The sequence below is a fragment of the Magallana gigas genome, chromosome 1 (genome assembly GCF_963853765.1).
Source record: "Magallana gigas chromosome 1, xbMagGiga1.1, whole genome shotgun sequence".
Taxonomy (NCBI): Eukaryota; Metazoa; Mollusca; class Bivalvia; order Ostreida; family Ostreidae; genus Magallana; species Magallana gigas.
Window position 1 is genome coordinate 70,545,441 of NC_088853.1, and position 17,010 is coordinate 70,562,450.

The 17,010-nt window shown below is 33.7% G+C and overlaps 1 protein-coding gene across 12 annotated transcripts in view; it reads left to right on the forward strand.

Annotated features, from left to right (window-relative positions):
• LOC105338723 (multiple epidermal growth factor-like domains protein 10) overlaps positions 1-17,010 on the forward strand; it is a 128,588-nt gene that overhangs the window by 11,172 nt on the left and 100,406 nt on the right. For all 12 annotated transcript variants that reach the window (XM_066072359.1, XM_066072396.1, XM_066072138.1 and 9 more), the window contains exons 2-6: positions 5,179-5,409; positions 13,260-13,514; positions 14,059-14,187; positions 15,211-15,348; positions 15,468-15,599. In XM_066072359.1, the coding sequence (XP_065928431.1) occupies positions 5,179-5,409; positions 13,260-13,514; positions 14,059-14,187; positions 15,211-15,348; positions 15,468-15,599 (885 nt within the window). The remainder of the gene's footprint in view (positions 1-5,178; positions 5,410-13,259; positions 13,515-14,058; positions 14,188-15,210; positions 15,349-15,467; positions 15,600-17,010) is intronic.

The window sequence follows — 17,010 nt, forward strand, 5'->3', positions numbered from 1 at the left end:
GAATCCAAGTTTTGTCTGTCTGTTCGGGCATTTAAAGGACTTTTCCCAACCTATCACAAATGTGATATGATATCCCTGGTCTTATTCGATAATTATTTCAACATACAGTGTACTATAGACCTTCGTACATGGTGGCAACATGCACGCATCTACTTGATACTTGCGTTCACCTAATCACCAACAATATAATTATATGTTCCAGTGCCTGCTTTCTGTAAAACTGTTGGTAGGGGTGCTCCCTCACTGCCTTGCCAAGGAACAGAGCTCATACAACAAGTTACCCACTCTTTGCAAGCCACATGGTACCAAATTGACGTTTTTGAAACTTGCGTCCCAGAAACATGATCTGCACGGCTATTACAACTCACAACCCCCCACCCCGTGAAATAACAGCATAATAACCTCTTTTTTGCGATAGTTTTCTCTAACCTTTGGTCTTGTTTGTTCCCAGGATTTCTTTTAAAGCTTTGCATATTTCATTCTAGTCATTATATTAAATTAAAACAGTAGTTATGTTTGTTCGTGAATTACGTTACACTGTTGTAAATTACGTTACACTCTAATATAGACTTATACCTCATTTAAACACCAAACGAACCAATGTTTCATATTTATGATATCAAAGTTTAACCTTTATTCTTCATTCTCAATATAAAATTCCAATAACATCATTAAAAACCAAAAAGTTTTCTTCAGTCACAAATAAGCATAATCACACTTCTGACGAATGCGTACACAACTGTAGTAGTCAAAATGGTTACCGCATGTAAACTTTCTTTCTACAAGTGCGTGTATGTTAAGCGGTGTCAATGAATAAAGATTCATGGTGATTTTGCCCCCCTTTAGGATTATTTTACAATATAAAGTAAATCGGTCATAACGTAATTCACTGTAACGTAGTTCACAGTCTTGACTTTTAATCAGAATACGAAATAAAACTGTGGCAGGTAGAAGCATTGTGTATGTAGTAACAATGATAGGCATCGGTGTGTACATCAGTCTGGATAGTTGAAGTTTGTAGCATTCAGGAACTGTTTGCAAGATTGCGTAACGTAATTCACAATTTAATGTAAATATGGAAATTTTTCGAAATTTGTTATTCTTTTTTGAAAAATGGTATCTTTTGTTAGTGAGTCATAATTTTTTTCATATCTTTGTAACTTTGTGATCAGTTTTATCCATTTAACCTCACGGTAAACGCCTATTACAATTTCATTATTGATGCAAGAAAATCGTAACGTAATTCACAGCATTAAATGGGACACTCAAATTTTGGATTGTATTTTTTTCTTCGGCCAACAGGGAGAAAATTATAGACAAAAAATGTAATGTCTATCCCCTGATCATTATAATATTCATCACTTTGCTTCCTGGTGCTTTTAGATTATTTTTTGTACCTAAATACGACCACTCTCGTTTGTGACATCTGGTTTTGATCAAATTTGGCTTATAAATTCTTTATTTTAGTACAGTAAATGGAATTAATACATCGTAATATCTTAATTCATAAGTCAGTCATACCCAGATATTAGATTTAATCCCCTTAACAATTAAAGATGGAGAATTTTGTTTTCAAAAATCGCTTGTGACAACGAAAACTGGTTTTGGGGCACTTTAACTGACTTTGGATGTTATATCCTCTAAACTTGGGTTCCAGCTAGATCAGCTTCCCTAGTTCCCTTGCCATCCGGGACATCCATGAAACTCGTCACTCGAGAGCCAACCCTGCCCAAACCAAATGACCAATGCTTAGTGTGTTAATAGTGATTTTTTAATTTAAACAACTGTGTGTACCTGTCTGAAGCCTGTGTCGGAGAGATACAGCCCTATTATAGGCATAGATCCGTATCAGGACAGATCTCGAGGCGGCGACCTGTGATTCGGATAAAGCCCTAGGATACGTCACACAGAGTCCCGTCATCTTTTGTGATATACATGTTTTCGTTTTAACTTGAAGTTCTTATTTAAAGCCATTTTTCTAATCCTAAATCTAAATACTATAATTATCTAACATAAAAAATTTAGAAATCGCTTATATGAAAGAGTTTCGTACAATGGACGGTAGTTTTAAAAACAAATTTCATTTTTTCATTTAGGTAGCAAGGGACAGTTTCGAATAAAGTACCCGTCAATATTTTTGTAAAATTGAGAGTTGCTGTACTTGAAGGCTTATGAGTGTTGCTAAAATTTATAAAATAATTTTTTAATGATTATCATTAGTTAGAGGGGTGTCTCTTGTTGAATTTGATATGCAATATGAGAATCAGATGTAAAATGCGAAACCTGCGGCTATGACTGTTGTGCTGACTTTACACGGTGAAATTGCAAGTTACAGACGGGAGGTAAAATAACACGAATAGTAGGTGGATGGGACATTGTAAACTAAACACCGGTAAGTTTCTGACATGTGATAGTGCAACATGCACGCGGTACGGAAGGTCAAATTAGCAAAATATGAAAGGGTCAAAATCTCATAAAAACCAGTATGTAGAGGTGAATTAAAGGTATTTGTGCTGAATGGGAACTGAGGAAATTCTAGTTACAAAGTTCCGAAGACATGCATCCCTTGGCTACAATGAATTGTATCAAAAAAACTGTCCCCTGCCACCTTAGATAAAGTGATTTTCTTCAGACTCCGGTGTTTATGTTTGACAGTAAGCATGTGGAAAATTAAAAACATTTACATAAAGCATTACCGCTAAATACACAAATTATATTAATATCTACCAGGTATTTTTTTTTATGTCCTGAAGAAAATCGATTGTAAGTTTTGAACTGAAAAGCAAGAAATCTACGCTATCGAGTAAAACGTTAAAAATTCCCCCAAAAAAAAACTGTAAGGGAAGAAGCGCGTTCTCGTTGCTGTAGACTTCCTATCGATATAAACAATGAAATCAAATATAATGTTATAATGTTTTCTTTCCCAAAATTGTTACAAAACAGTGTATTCCAATCGGTTAGAAAATGAAATAAGAATGTAAGTCCTGAGTTCGAATCCCGTTGGAGCTTTTATAGTTTTTACATTCCAAATATGTTTAAAATATATTTTTTTTGTCAAATATTGTAACATAAGAAAAACAGGTGATAGTAATATGTTTATTGCCTGACGTCATGACGTCAGGCATATCTAAGGTTTAAAAGTTGCAATCTCCGAAACAGTGCAGACAATGGGAAAAGCAATATCATGATATATCACTAAAAAGATTAACCGATGCATGTTTAAGATGTCGGCATTTACGTTCACAATTGATAAAATCAGTGTTATATGGCATGTTATAACAACAGCGAGCAAGAGTTTTCAAGTAAAAGGGACGTTCACCATGCAATGCACGTGTGTTATCCTGATTTGAAAATAGATCAGCATTCCACCATATTTGAACGGTGAAAAAGGGGAAGGAGGTCATCGCAACAAGTTATAACATATTGTCTATTACGGTACAATGTAAGTAATAATTGGTGTTGGATTATCATTATTACAAGAGATTCATCAGTTTGAATTAAAACAAAGGTATATTTATACAGCTGGAATGTTTACTGGAGGAACTAAATCGCCAAAGTGGGGTGTGACCCGATTTTCGTTCAGTCGGGCGATTTCATTAATCTTGAAAAGTGATTATAACTATTAAATGCACACTACTACATTTTGATAATTAACAATTACTAATCAAATGTGTTTCTTAATTCGATAGATTTCTTCCAAAACATCCGAACCAAAGTATAATATACATGTATGTAGCTGTTACAGAACAAATGTCAACAATTCATCTGATCCCATCCCCATGGCTCTCGGTATAAGCAGGATTTCGCGCCATAATGTCTCATTCATAGTATTTGCGTGTTTAAATCACAGGCACGTAGCATCGGGGGTTGGGGTGAGGAGGCTGCTTCCCCCTCACCACTTTTTTTGCAGCTGGCACTTTTCTTAACTTTATAGGATAAATAGAAATATCATGGATTTGCCCCCCCCCCTCCACTTTTGTAGGAGCATGCAATAAATGAAACTGCAAATAAGGAATTCTAATTGAATTGAAGTTACAGTTGGGTTTTTTTCAATGAATTTGAGAATTCATCCTTCTTTAATTGCTTGTCAAGATGATTTTGATTAAGCTGCCCACACACATTCAAAATCAAAACGTGTTTGTATACCCTTTCATATTTCATATGGTTGGAAATTTTTAAAAATGCCTTTCAGTTGATTTTGCATCTTAATTAATATAACAAATACATGTACAATTAAAAATACCCGACTTTTTACCCTCCAGCTTTCAAGCTTACATAAACTTATATGATATGTGTACATTCCTAAAAAAATGAATTGATAAAATAAATGAATTTCAATGAATTTCAATTGATATATATTTACATGTTCTAGATCGAGGAAAAGACTGATATTTCGTCCTTAATTTGCACGTTCCGTTTATAAATTTATGATCAGCAGCGAAAATTAAAATTCATTTCTGATAAGCCTAATTGATACATGCATGCTTCTATTGAATAATTTTGTTTAGTCAGGCAAGCATTTTTGAAAGCTATTACTTGTAATATACTTCTGTCCACGTTAATAAAATGTGCCCCATACCACCTTAACAAGCACTGGATTTTACACTGGATCCGCCTCTGGTATTAATTAGTATTGAAAAATTGGACATAATGTGAATATAGGAAACAGTGGTTCCATGTTGCGCGTCAGATGCATGGCGGGATCTATAGGATGTATTAAAAGTCTGCATTCTACTCTCCTTTCATGTATATACCGGTATATCAACAGATACAGTTGATGACATTTAAATCTCGGTGATAAGGCCATTTACCATGCAGTGTGGCTCTTTATCGTGCCGCTGCCTACATGTATCTTGGCACGATATCTCAGCTTTCAAAGTCCGGAAACGTTCTATTTTTAGAGGGAGGTTTTGTTGTGTGTTTTGTTGGATACAATTTAAATTATGTAAACAAACAGTTCAATCTTTAAACTGATTTCTCAAAAATTGGTTGACATTTACAACCAAAATATATACATTCCTGATAACAATTAGAATTTATTTATATTACTATGAACGTTAATGTATTTATCTAATCAATAGTTAATTTTTTATGTATAGTGATGTTTTTAATTACCAAAGCATCGTGTGGTGATATACATCCCGAGAATGAAACTATACTGTGTGTTTATCTTCACAGTTAATGTCGCCCTCAACAAACCAGCGTACCTACAGTACCCATGGTATAGTTATAGTGACACATATGACGCCAGTAACGCTGTAGACGGACGTAAATCAAACCTGAGTTGGTATGGAGGTCAATGTGCTGTATCAGGGTCCGGACAAACCGCCACCTGGTGGGTGGACCTGACGTCTATCCACAGCATCCACAACATCACCATATACTTCCTGACGGGCAATAATCTACAGTGTATAGTCACATTTTATTCTTTTATATTTACCCTCATATAACAATTCAAAATTCATAATCAAATGATATTTATTTTCACTGACTATTATATTTAAGAATTATCCTATTGTGTTTGATGTAAAAGTTCGTACCACGATTTGATTATGATGTTTGAAATAGTTATTATGCAGGTTTATTTCTTGATTTTTCGATAATGCTGTGCATTGTTTTTACACGATAGCTCCTTTATTTTCCACGTTTGTTTGATTACCAATAATTTCTTATGTTTGTATTGCTTATCGAACGAAATATTGAACACAACTGAACTTTCGTAAGAATGCTGCTTTTTCACCCGCTTTTAAACTTTAAAAACAACACATTAGTCATGTATTTGTATTCTACATAGCGACCGACTGTTAAAATGTTAAATACTTTTAAAAACATGTACATGTAACTCAAGGATTCGAAGAGTTTGAAAAATATGTTAACACGGTAAACTTTTCATTTGATTTGATGGGAAAATCTTATTCTTCGTGACATTTACAAGAAAAGTGCTTTTAAAGAAACAACTTAAAACTAAATCTATATGTATGAATGAAATATAAGTGATAATCTGCACGAAACATAAGTTGTTCTTTTGTGCATTCTGACAACCCAAATCCACGTGTTATGTGTATTTTTTGAGATATTTAACGTACACACATTTTTTGTGTTATTAGACTCTCAGTCTGTCATAACATCACCGAGGTTTTATAGTTTAAGCATTTATATGATAATTTATTCATCTCAGGTCACATGCGCGGATCTAGAGGGGGGGTCGGGGGGGTCCCGACCCCCCCCTGGAAAATGAAAATTTATTAAATTTACATAGTAAAATTATCGCGAAAATATGCCTCGGACCCCCCCCCCCCTGGCAAACACAATTATCCTTCGGACCCCCCCTGGAAAAATGTTCTGGATCCGCGCATGGGTCAGTTACATACGTGGTTCTAAATTCAATAACATTAACAGGTTTGAAAAAAAAAAACCAGTCATTTATACTGTTATACTTTTGATATTAAGTCAATGGCATCGCTGTTTTATCATTGAAGAAAAAAATATATTTATCGCTAAATATATACACTACACGACCGCGGATCCAGAAAATTCTTCCGGGGGGGGGGGGGGGGAGGGGGGGGGGGGGAGGGTGGTCTGATAGGGTCTGAGGCATACTTTTGGCAAATTTTTTTTATACAAATTTAAAGAAAAATTCATTTACAAGGGGGGACCGGACCCCTCTGACACACACACACACCTTTCCTCTCTAGACCCGCGCATGCTACATGTAAGAAAATTATGTGAAAAAATGTGTGAAAATTACCATGCATGGACGAATGCACAATAAACGTCATTTAGGATATTTTCTCATCTTTATTTTTATATAAACAATAAACTTCATTTATGATATTTTCTCATCTTATTTTTATGCATACAATCAACAAAGATGATGGGTGCATAAGGCGTGTAAAACATCAATGCACGGTCGGACAAGATACTGAGAAATATGAATATCAAATCATTCTAATATTTTAAAAAAAATATCATTTAAAACAATATATATTTAACATATCATTTAATTTTAATCTATAAATATGTTCAATACCGGGAATATGTTGATTCAAACAGACATATACGTATCAAAACCTGCAAATAGTGTTATTTTTTTTTAGAACTTAAAGGCATTTTCTTATATAGAGTGGGTCTGTGCTCTATATTTTTTCTCATAGCCTAAACAAGGTATAATGGAAAACAAACCGATTTCAAACAACAAAAACGTGGAGAGGTGACCCACTATACATTAAAACTATTATTTTGTATCCCAACATTTGAACGTTTTAAAAAAAAATAATACAAGTCCGTGAATTCGAGGCCAAAGTGACATATAGTATTTAAATACGCGACTTTGTTGTGTCTGAAATGGCTCAGTTGTTAGAGCACCCGACATAAAGCTAACCTTATATATCTAGGGATTTTGTGTCATGGGTTCGATAGCACACACATTTGGGGCAATATTTTTTTTTATTATTTGTTTAATATATTAAAAACTGAATTTAGTTAGAAATTGTGCTTTTGCAAACTTGAATTAAAATATATTTAAATAGATTCAAATAAAAAAAATCAAAAATGTATTTTACGACTAAACTGAATTGGCATTTGCGCTATATATCCCCCATACATCTTCTTTTGCCGATATTGACAGCCAATGTTTCTTATGGGTGTTTGTTACAATGTACAGCAAAAATAATATTTCGAGAATCGGAGAATTGTTCAGATTAAAAAAAACCCAGATAATCACATTGCCGATGTCTGTATTGAGAGAGAGAGAGAGAGAGAGAGAGAGAGAGAGAGAGAGAGAGAGAGAATGAGAGAGCGCAAGTTTGGGGGGGGGGGTAAAGAGAGATGTATTAATTCATTCATTGTTCAATATTACTAATAAGAACATTAGATTTGGTTAATAATCAAAACCCAGTGCGATAACCCGCTGAATATAAGATACGTCTATCAGGTCTCGTACTATCGATAAACACATGGAAATTGATCTTGCATTTGAAAAAAACAAAAACAAATGCGGATAATTCTTGATTATTCCAATGATTATAGTGTTTAAAAATCCCATCAAAAATACAACACTATACACTTACAAGCTTGAAGAATTCATTTGTTTGATTAAATGATTAAAAGTAGGCAACTTTTGCAAAAAATATATATCAAGTCTACATGTAGCATTGGTTTAAAATATCCTTTATGGTAATAGTAGTCATTAATTTTGAATTCCGAGGATAGTTAATGTTAAATGTACACAATGTATTTACTTCTATTGTGCTGAATAATCCCATAAGTATACAGTAAAACTTGTTAAGTCCGTAGGTTGTGTATTCCGGCATGTTGTCCAATCCGGCGAAATTATTCAGTCCCTTGACATTTTCTTATTATTTTATGTTTAAAAAAACGTTGTGTAACCCGGCTCTTGTCTATTCTGTAAAACCGGCCGCGATGAAAAGAACCAACTCTTTATAATTAGCGAGAGTTATCTCCCGTAATCCGGCCACTTATCGATCGGCCTTATGCGGGATAATTACTGCCCAATTATCGATCAATTTTCTTTCGTTGCTTTTGATTTAAACAATTGTGAATATAAATCATAACTAACAAATCATTTCAGTTGATACCGTTAGGTCTTGTTATAAATAAATACGCATTTTTTCTTCCAGAGTGACATCCAAAATGGGGGTTGTGTATTATACTTCACCTCACTTTTTTTCAGGCCATGATTCACGATACCGTGGGAGTAAAACTGCCGGTATTGTTTGTAATGCACGTTGTATGGTTACACTATGCTCCATTCCTGATTAAATTCCCGTTTATCACCGTTTTTTATTTTAATTTCAGAATATTTATTCATTGTTTCTTGCATCAAAACAGTTTTCGCCATTACGTAATCAGCCACCTGTTGACTTGTCGAGTGGTCAGTGTTTGTGTAACAATTTCCGGTGATTCATGCACTTGTCTCATATAGGACTTGTTAAGTTAATCGGCTTGTTCAAAATTTATCAATTACGATAATTTGATTGAAAAGTATTTCCATCGTACGTATTCCGTTATTCAATTAGTGTTCTCCAAATAGAAAATAAAAAGCTGCATCGTAATCACGATCAAGGAGGGCTAACATATTTCAGATGAATTAAACATTTTGCAAAAACAGACGATCAAGACCTACTGCATTATACATGTATACTAAAATTAATTAGCAACAATGTTCTTCAAACCAGACGTTGCCTAATCCGACCAAGTGTCTCAGAACCACCCTCTGCCAGATAAGACAAGTTTTACTGTATAAGCAATACTACACAGTATGTACAATCCAATTGAAGTTAGACGTGTAAAACAAAACCTCTTCTCTACGACACGCTAGATACACCATCTAACAAATTTCCGTACCGGGTCACATCAGAACAACCCATCGTAGTCTTTTTTTTTTAAATTGCATCGGCAATATGCAGTGTTTAACACTATGGTGACAGGCGATTTGAAGTTGTTATAAAACCCTCCGAAAAATATAAGACTGGCACAGATCATGCAGTGCCACAAAACAGTGTGTTAGTTAAAAGCACGTAACATCGTTTTTTTTTCAAAATGGGGGAGGGGGTGTTGCCTATACTTACTAATAACATCGATTTCACTGTTCATTAACAGAATTTTACTTTAAATGTTTACATGATTCTGAAAATGTAAAGGGGGGGGTTAACTTCTTGATATTTTAATTTTTTATATGTATTTTTTCTGAAAAAATGTTTGCTGCGAGAAAAAGTGGGAGGTTGGCCTCCCCCCCCCCCCCCTCTAACTGCCCCATCCTACCCCGGATGCTACGAGGATATAATTGTATAAAAATATATGTTATTTTGATAAAACCTTTCTCTCAAATCCACTATCCACATTTCGTTTGTTGTGACATTACAGTGAGACAGTCGAAGCTGATAGTTTTTTCACTCGTAATTATTATGCTCCCCCTTCAAAGAAGGGAGGGCATATTGCTTTGCTGCTGTCTGTCTGTCGGTCTGTCGGTCGGTCGGTCCACCAAAAGTTTCCGTTCATTTTCTTAGCAGAGGATGAACATTTTGAAATGAAATTTGGTATACAGGTTTATTATGATAATATCTAGGTCAAGTTCGATATTGGGTATGATCGAGCCATTTTCGACAGAGTTATGGCCCTTGGACGAAGAAAAATTCCAGTTATTTGCAGTTCCCGCTCATTTTCTTCGCAGAGGATAAGCACAATGAAATGAAATTTTGTATACAGGTTAATCATGATACTATCTAGATCAAGTTCGATATTGGGCACAATCGAGCTATTTTCGACAGAGTTATGGCCTTTGGACTTAGAAAAATTCCAAATATATGCAGTTTACGTTCATTTTGTTAGTGGGTGTTTCCCAGGGAGGGGGGCATAAGTGTTTCACAAACACCTCTTGTTTTAAGTACTGTTGATACCTGACTTATAAAAGAGAAGAGAAATCAGAAAATACCATATTACTTGCGAAATTCAAAAACAGACATTAATTTTGTAAATTTTAGGTATTTAAACTCGCTTGCGGAAAAATACGTTAAATGTAATGTCGGTACTAGGCGATAAAATGGTCGTGCAAAAAGGATCAATACATAAATAAATATTTATCTTTTTCAGAATGAAGCACTTATGTGCATTCTTAATTATACTCTAAAATGCTGAAACATAGGCATCGAATTTAATCATTTTTGTTCATGTGTTTTTGTTACACGTCTGTTTGTTAGCTCCCCGGCAGCTTAAATAACTAAGACGTTTGATTACATGTTTGTTACATGTTTGTTACATGTTAGCTCCCCGGCAGCTTAATAAACTAAGATGTATTTCAAGGTGGGAAGACAGTTGATATTTGTTGGCTTTAAATATCCTTATATATCCTTAATTATCTTATCGATTTACCGAAGTGTACCTGGATATTCAAAATGTTTTTGTTCCTTTTTGTTGATATTGTTAGGCATTTACAATTGTATAGATAGTTATTGATTTTTTTTTCTTGAAACAACTGAAAAGGATTAAACAAAACAAAATTTGACGTTCGTGATTTCATGACGTATTCGACAAGCAACGTCAAACAAAATAGTGTTAACATGTCTTACTAAATTTGTCATAACATGCTTAAAAAACACAATATCTTGAATGTCTTTGTATATTTGCATTCAGGAACAGTTGGCTAATCCAAATTGACAAAAAATGTGAATTTCTGAAAATGTGATCGTAAGAGCCCTTTTCTCGTGACAGCAGTCATATATATTTGATTTTGTTGACATAATTAATTCGTGATCGCTAGAAACTATAACTAAATTGAGAACAAGATTTCCACGAACTTGTACGCGACATTCTTCATACTTCCGATCAGATAAGGTAACCATGGTAATGCTGTAAAACATGAAGAATTGATGTACATGTAACGATGTGATCGACATTACACAGTTTACGTATTATACTTATTTCTATGTAAATACATTCTAAACATTGAAGATAAAAACAGAGATGCATGTACACAGATACAAAAACTTGGTTTATTTTAGTTTTACATTAATTTTCATCTTAACGCAACAGATCATTGCAAACACTTTTTGTATGCACTGATCATTGTACTTGTATTAAATACCAATGACGCCATCATGCCGTGCGTGAATTTGATCTAAGGTTATGGAACAACGACATGGTGTTATGTAAAGAAACCCTCAATGTATTGAACGAGGCACCTGTTATATATGTTAATGTAATTTTATGTATTGTTCGCAGTCGATACATGTATATGTATTATTTGTTTATGACATTAATACTTCTTGATAATGAAGGCTGGATTAATCATTCTAAAAATCGTCAACATATGGGTGGCGATATGGATTAGTGACACATAATAAACTGTATATTAATAAAATAAGAGAGAATACTATGAGTTAGAATTAATAATTTTCCAAGGGCAGTTAAAAACATAATAACGTTTAACACCATGCTGTGGTAAAGGTTTTCGATTCCAGCGTAGACGCGACAACCAACTCATTCATCAACTACAACACGGTGCTAAGGAGGAATTTTGGTTAATAAGTGGTATCTTTTGAATATCAGCTAGATGCGTTGAACTCCTAGGGGCGGTTTTGTGGTCTATCTCTGGTTATCCCCTGTTAGTTGTGTTAGAATTAGGGCCCGACCCAAAACTCGATTTCCTTGTTTGTACGTGGCATTCACTCTTGACAGGGGCATATTAAAGGTATATTCCCACCAGGCACGTTGGGGGTGGGGCATCCCAAGCAGGTTCCCTGGGTAACACCGGTGGATATTTCTCTGTGGGTAATAAATTACTTGTAGACTGTGACATTCGCTGGCCAATAAATGTTATTAATATTTTATCTATAAATTTTCATTTAATTTATTTTCTGGTTATACTTGTGTTTGAGGCGTAGGCATAGATGGGATTATTTATGATAATTTAATAAAACAAAACTGCCATTCTTTTATGTTATTTCGAATCTTTGTAGGTTTTCTTTAAAATAAATATAACAGGTTTATTGAATATACGGGATACTACAAACTTAGAACATTTTTCTAAAATAAAAGTTTAGCATATATAAAATAATATATATTTAACATTAATATATACTAAGGCGATGGTAAGACTTAATAGTTTTAACGATGCACATATCATGGAATATTTACATCAACCGGGTATGATTCCTTTTATTTTTAACGGAACTTATAGTTTATTTAGAGCTCTAAAGAAATCTACACGCCCCGTTTATCAATAGGTTACAACTTAAAGCGACCTATGAAAAGTCTCGGAATGCGCGAAATAATCATGATGGTATCAGACTCAAATTCCCATAGGTGACGACTTGGCTGTAATACAGTTTCTTTTAGCTAACGTAGTGATGTGAATTTACAGTAATTTAGTGATTTTGTTTTTTAAAAAACTTTTGACAAACAATTTATTTGTTAAGAGAAAGATGTAGATATAAACGATTATTGCAGACAGAAATTACATAACACACTTACGCGGGTTATGTATTTTACTGCAATTTCCTGCATGAATCACCAAAGAAAGCATTTTATTTTTTCACTAAACACATGCAAACGTTTTGTTTATTCCACTGCTTATTGTTTTATTTACTTCCTACACACAACTCCAAAAGAATTCTATTCCAATAATATTTTTTTAGTAATTTTTACAAAGCGTGTTTCATCCTTTTTTTTAAAATAACGACATTGTTTAATTAATCTAGCTTCTTTTATCAGTTCATCTTTGATCGTGATTCCTTTTGTAGTTTTTTATAGAGGCATATCAAATTACTTCCTTGGATTCTCGGTGTACGTCTCCAACACAACAGACAGACTACAGGGAACACTGTGTTACAAGGACGATAACTTTACAGCACTCACCATACCTTCTGTCTTCACCACCACCTGTCCTGTACATGGACAGTTCGTTATCTACTACAACGAGAGACTACCAGGAGTTACCTACCCTGACTATTACTCTGACACTGTTGCCAGTTACCTCTGTGAAGTGGAGGTGTATGGTGAGTGTTCCTTATTTCTTGAATTCAACCTTGAATAATGATGCTTTCGGTGAACATTTGTCAATATAATTTCAATGCACATTTAGAGCAGCAATACTCCGTCCAGTGACACTTGAGGTTTGTTTTGATATTAATTTTAATCATAATCTTAATGTAATAAGAAAAGCTTAAAAATGACCATGTCTAATTCTTATTAAGCTCAATTTATTGTTGCTAAAGAATGCAAGATTGTTGTATCACTGATATAAACACAATAAGCTGCTTTTATCACATCCCTTGTATCATAATTCTTTTTTCTTATCATTATTATATATTACACACAGCTGCTTTACAATTTCTGTATTGTTGTTGGTGCATGTATAATTGAAGCGGCCAGCAGGAATACACATAACATCAACAACTTTGTAAATGGATGCACCGTTATTTTGGATTAAATACTTTGATCTGGGTGGGTGGGTGGGTGGGTGGGTATATGTATTCTTTTTAAATAAATAAGGAAAGAGTTCAATCTGTTTTAAGTGCTGGTTGTTTTTACTTTTTACAGGATGTCCTGGAGGGTTTTACGGGGCAAACTGTTCTAACGCCTGCCCAGACACCAACTGTTACTGTCACTTAGAAACGGGCACCTGTCAGGGCTGCAAACCTGGGTTCCAAGGATTCCTGTGTAAATCAGGTAACGAATGTTCTATTGTACACTTAAAAATTTGTACTATGCATGGATACCACTGTGAAACCGTAGTGTACCTCATTGACAATGTTTTACAACTCTTTAATGATGCTTTTTTTTTTTACTTGTAATGGTAAAACTTCATAGTTTTATAGATAAACGAACGCCATTTCTCAAAACCAAAAACAGGTACAAAAATCAAAACTCAAGAAATATGAGATTGTGTATGTGTATGATTTTGCTTCAAAATCTAAAACCATTAAAAAATCTTCAGTAATCTGCTTATGCTCTGTCTTAACAGTAAAAAGTAGTGACTTCTCTTTCTATGCAATGGTTTACTGTTCGTCGGATTTTAAATCATTATTAACAAAATTGATGTCAATCGCTCACTTCATATTCCAAGCGCAGATCTCTTAAAAAAATTGTTACCAATTTGCAATGTAACGACTGAGTATCAAAACCTGTGACCTAAAAAGAACGACTTTGAAACAAAATTGATTTGTACTGCAAGATGAATAAACAAATACAATGCCTTAAAATCAATCAAACTGATACCCTATTAAACAAACAGGCACAAAACAAGGTCTTTAAGAGCAAAATGAAGCTATTGAAAAATTGAAACAATACAGTTATTTTTATGTTGCATGTACATCTGTACATCTGTATTTTAGATCATTCAATTTCCATAGTGATAATGTGCTCATGTATCTTTGGTTTTAACAATATTTTTTTAAATACACAATTTTATTCATTTTTTTTTTTATTAATGACGAATAAAAATGATCTATTACTTTTAACTTATTTGTGTTGCCATTCAGAACAACAACCTTTCTGACGTTGTTGCACACTCATTTTATTTGGTATAAGTTGATAATTAAATCAACATCATACATGTATATATTTGCTTAAGATTTCACCGGAAAATAGACTGTGCATTGATGTTGTTTTGTAAACATATTTTTTTTAATTACCATTTCATTGTTCTGACAAATGTCTAATGTTAAAGTAAGCATTTTGTTTTTTCAATAGCGTGTAGTCGAGGATATTATGGTGCTGAGTGTCAACAAGAATGTGGGCACTGCCGTGACGTAACTCAATGCGTCCATACCAACGGGTCATGCTTAACAGGATGTGAAGTTGGTTATGATGGAGAAACATGTAAAGCACGTGAGTAATAAAAAAAAATTAAAATCAACTTTAATTACATTTTAGTTAAAGAATTGGTGAACATTTATTAGGCATGTTACTAGGTTTTTTTTTAATTCATACGTTATCTATTATTTCAGCTTGCCTATATGGATTCTTTGGACCAGATTGTGCTGACAGATGTAACGACACCTGTGATGGTTGTAACAGATTCAATGGTTCTTGTGATACTGGGTGTAACCCCGGATGGCAGGGATATGAGTGTCAAGATGGTAATGAGAAATATGCACCGACATTGTGCTCATTTGTACTGATTATTGAAAAAAAAGTATTTGGCATAATATAATGTTTAGGTAGTAAAATGATTTTAAAAATGTTTTAAAAAGAATTATATCTTGAACAGTCTTGTTTTGTTTTGTTTTTTTGGTAAATACTGTCTAAATTATATTTTTTCATCGGTACAACTTTTTATTACTGTCTTTAGATTAAGCCAAGTCAATTCATCTGATTTCAACCTCTATTAAGCTCAGAACTATTTGCTCATAAGATGATATTAAACTTAAATATTTACATTGCATTTCATCAAATATGAAAAACAACAAGAATTTAAGTCGCTGCTCGCATCTAACGTTTTGTTAAATGAGTTTGTAACACAGATAAATAAACCAACTAAACCGATTTATAAAAGCTTAAATACAAAAATTGTCTTCATGTTTAGAGTTGTTATCATTCAATAATATGTTTGGTGAAGCCATATATTTTTTGTAATGTATCAATTAACAAATGTATAGTTTGCTCATTTATCTAATCGTACCAGTATTTTACATACAGGTGCCAAAAAAATTGTTTTTATATATTAATCTATATGTTTTCAATCAACCCTAGTTTTAAAACAATTGTTTTCTTTCCCAAAATTACTGTTTTATATTTAAGCATTGAATCATTATTTTTTGAAAGATATAGTCTCATAACTGCAGCGGTGTGTGCATACAAATTGAGTAACGCGCTAGCGCGTTGTGAAAATTTGTATGCACACACCGCTGCAGTTATGAGACTATATCTTTAAAAAAATAATGATTTAATGCTTATTTTTACATTTTTTTAAACTTCTTGCCTTGTCTGCATATGTGATTTATATGTCGAAATTTCTTTTTTATCCTAAGGGTAAGTTCAAATTAATGGAAGAGCCACTGTAACAGCCACAAGCGTGAACTTTGATTATCGCTTGTGACGTTGCATTTTACAGCGTTCAACGTTTGTGACGTCATAATAAAACTAGTCATTCTAACCTTTGAGTACCCTGTGTGTGTTACGGTCTTATAACTGCAGTGTCTTTTCACACACTTTACATGCGAAAAATATTTGGAATGTAAATATAATTTAATAAATAGACGAAAAAAAATAACCTTGGTTTGTTATTAGAGTACTAAGAGGTTTCTTTTTCGTTTCTTTCACCAGCTTGTGATAAAGGATCATTTGGTGAAAACTGCAGTGAAACATGTGGACACTGTCGTGACGTAGACAAGTGTTCTAATATAAATGGGACATGTTTGACTGGATGTGATGCTGGTCATCAAGGGTACTTGTGCAAAACATGTAAGTGATAACGTCCAACCTGATATGAACTTCCAATTCAAACCAATTTACTGAAACAAATAAGATATTGCATACATTGCTATGTAT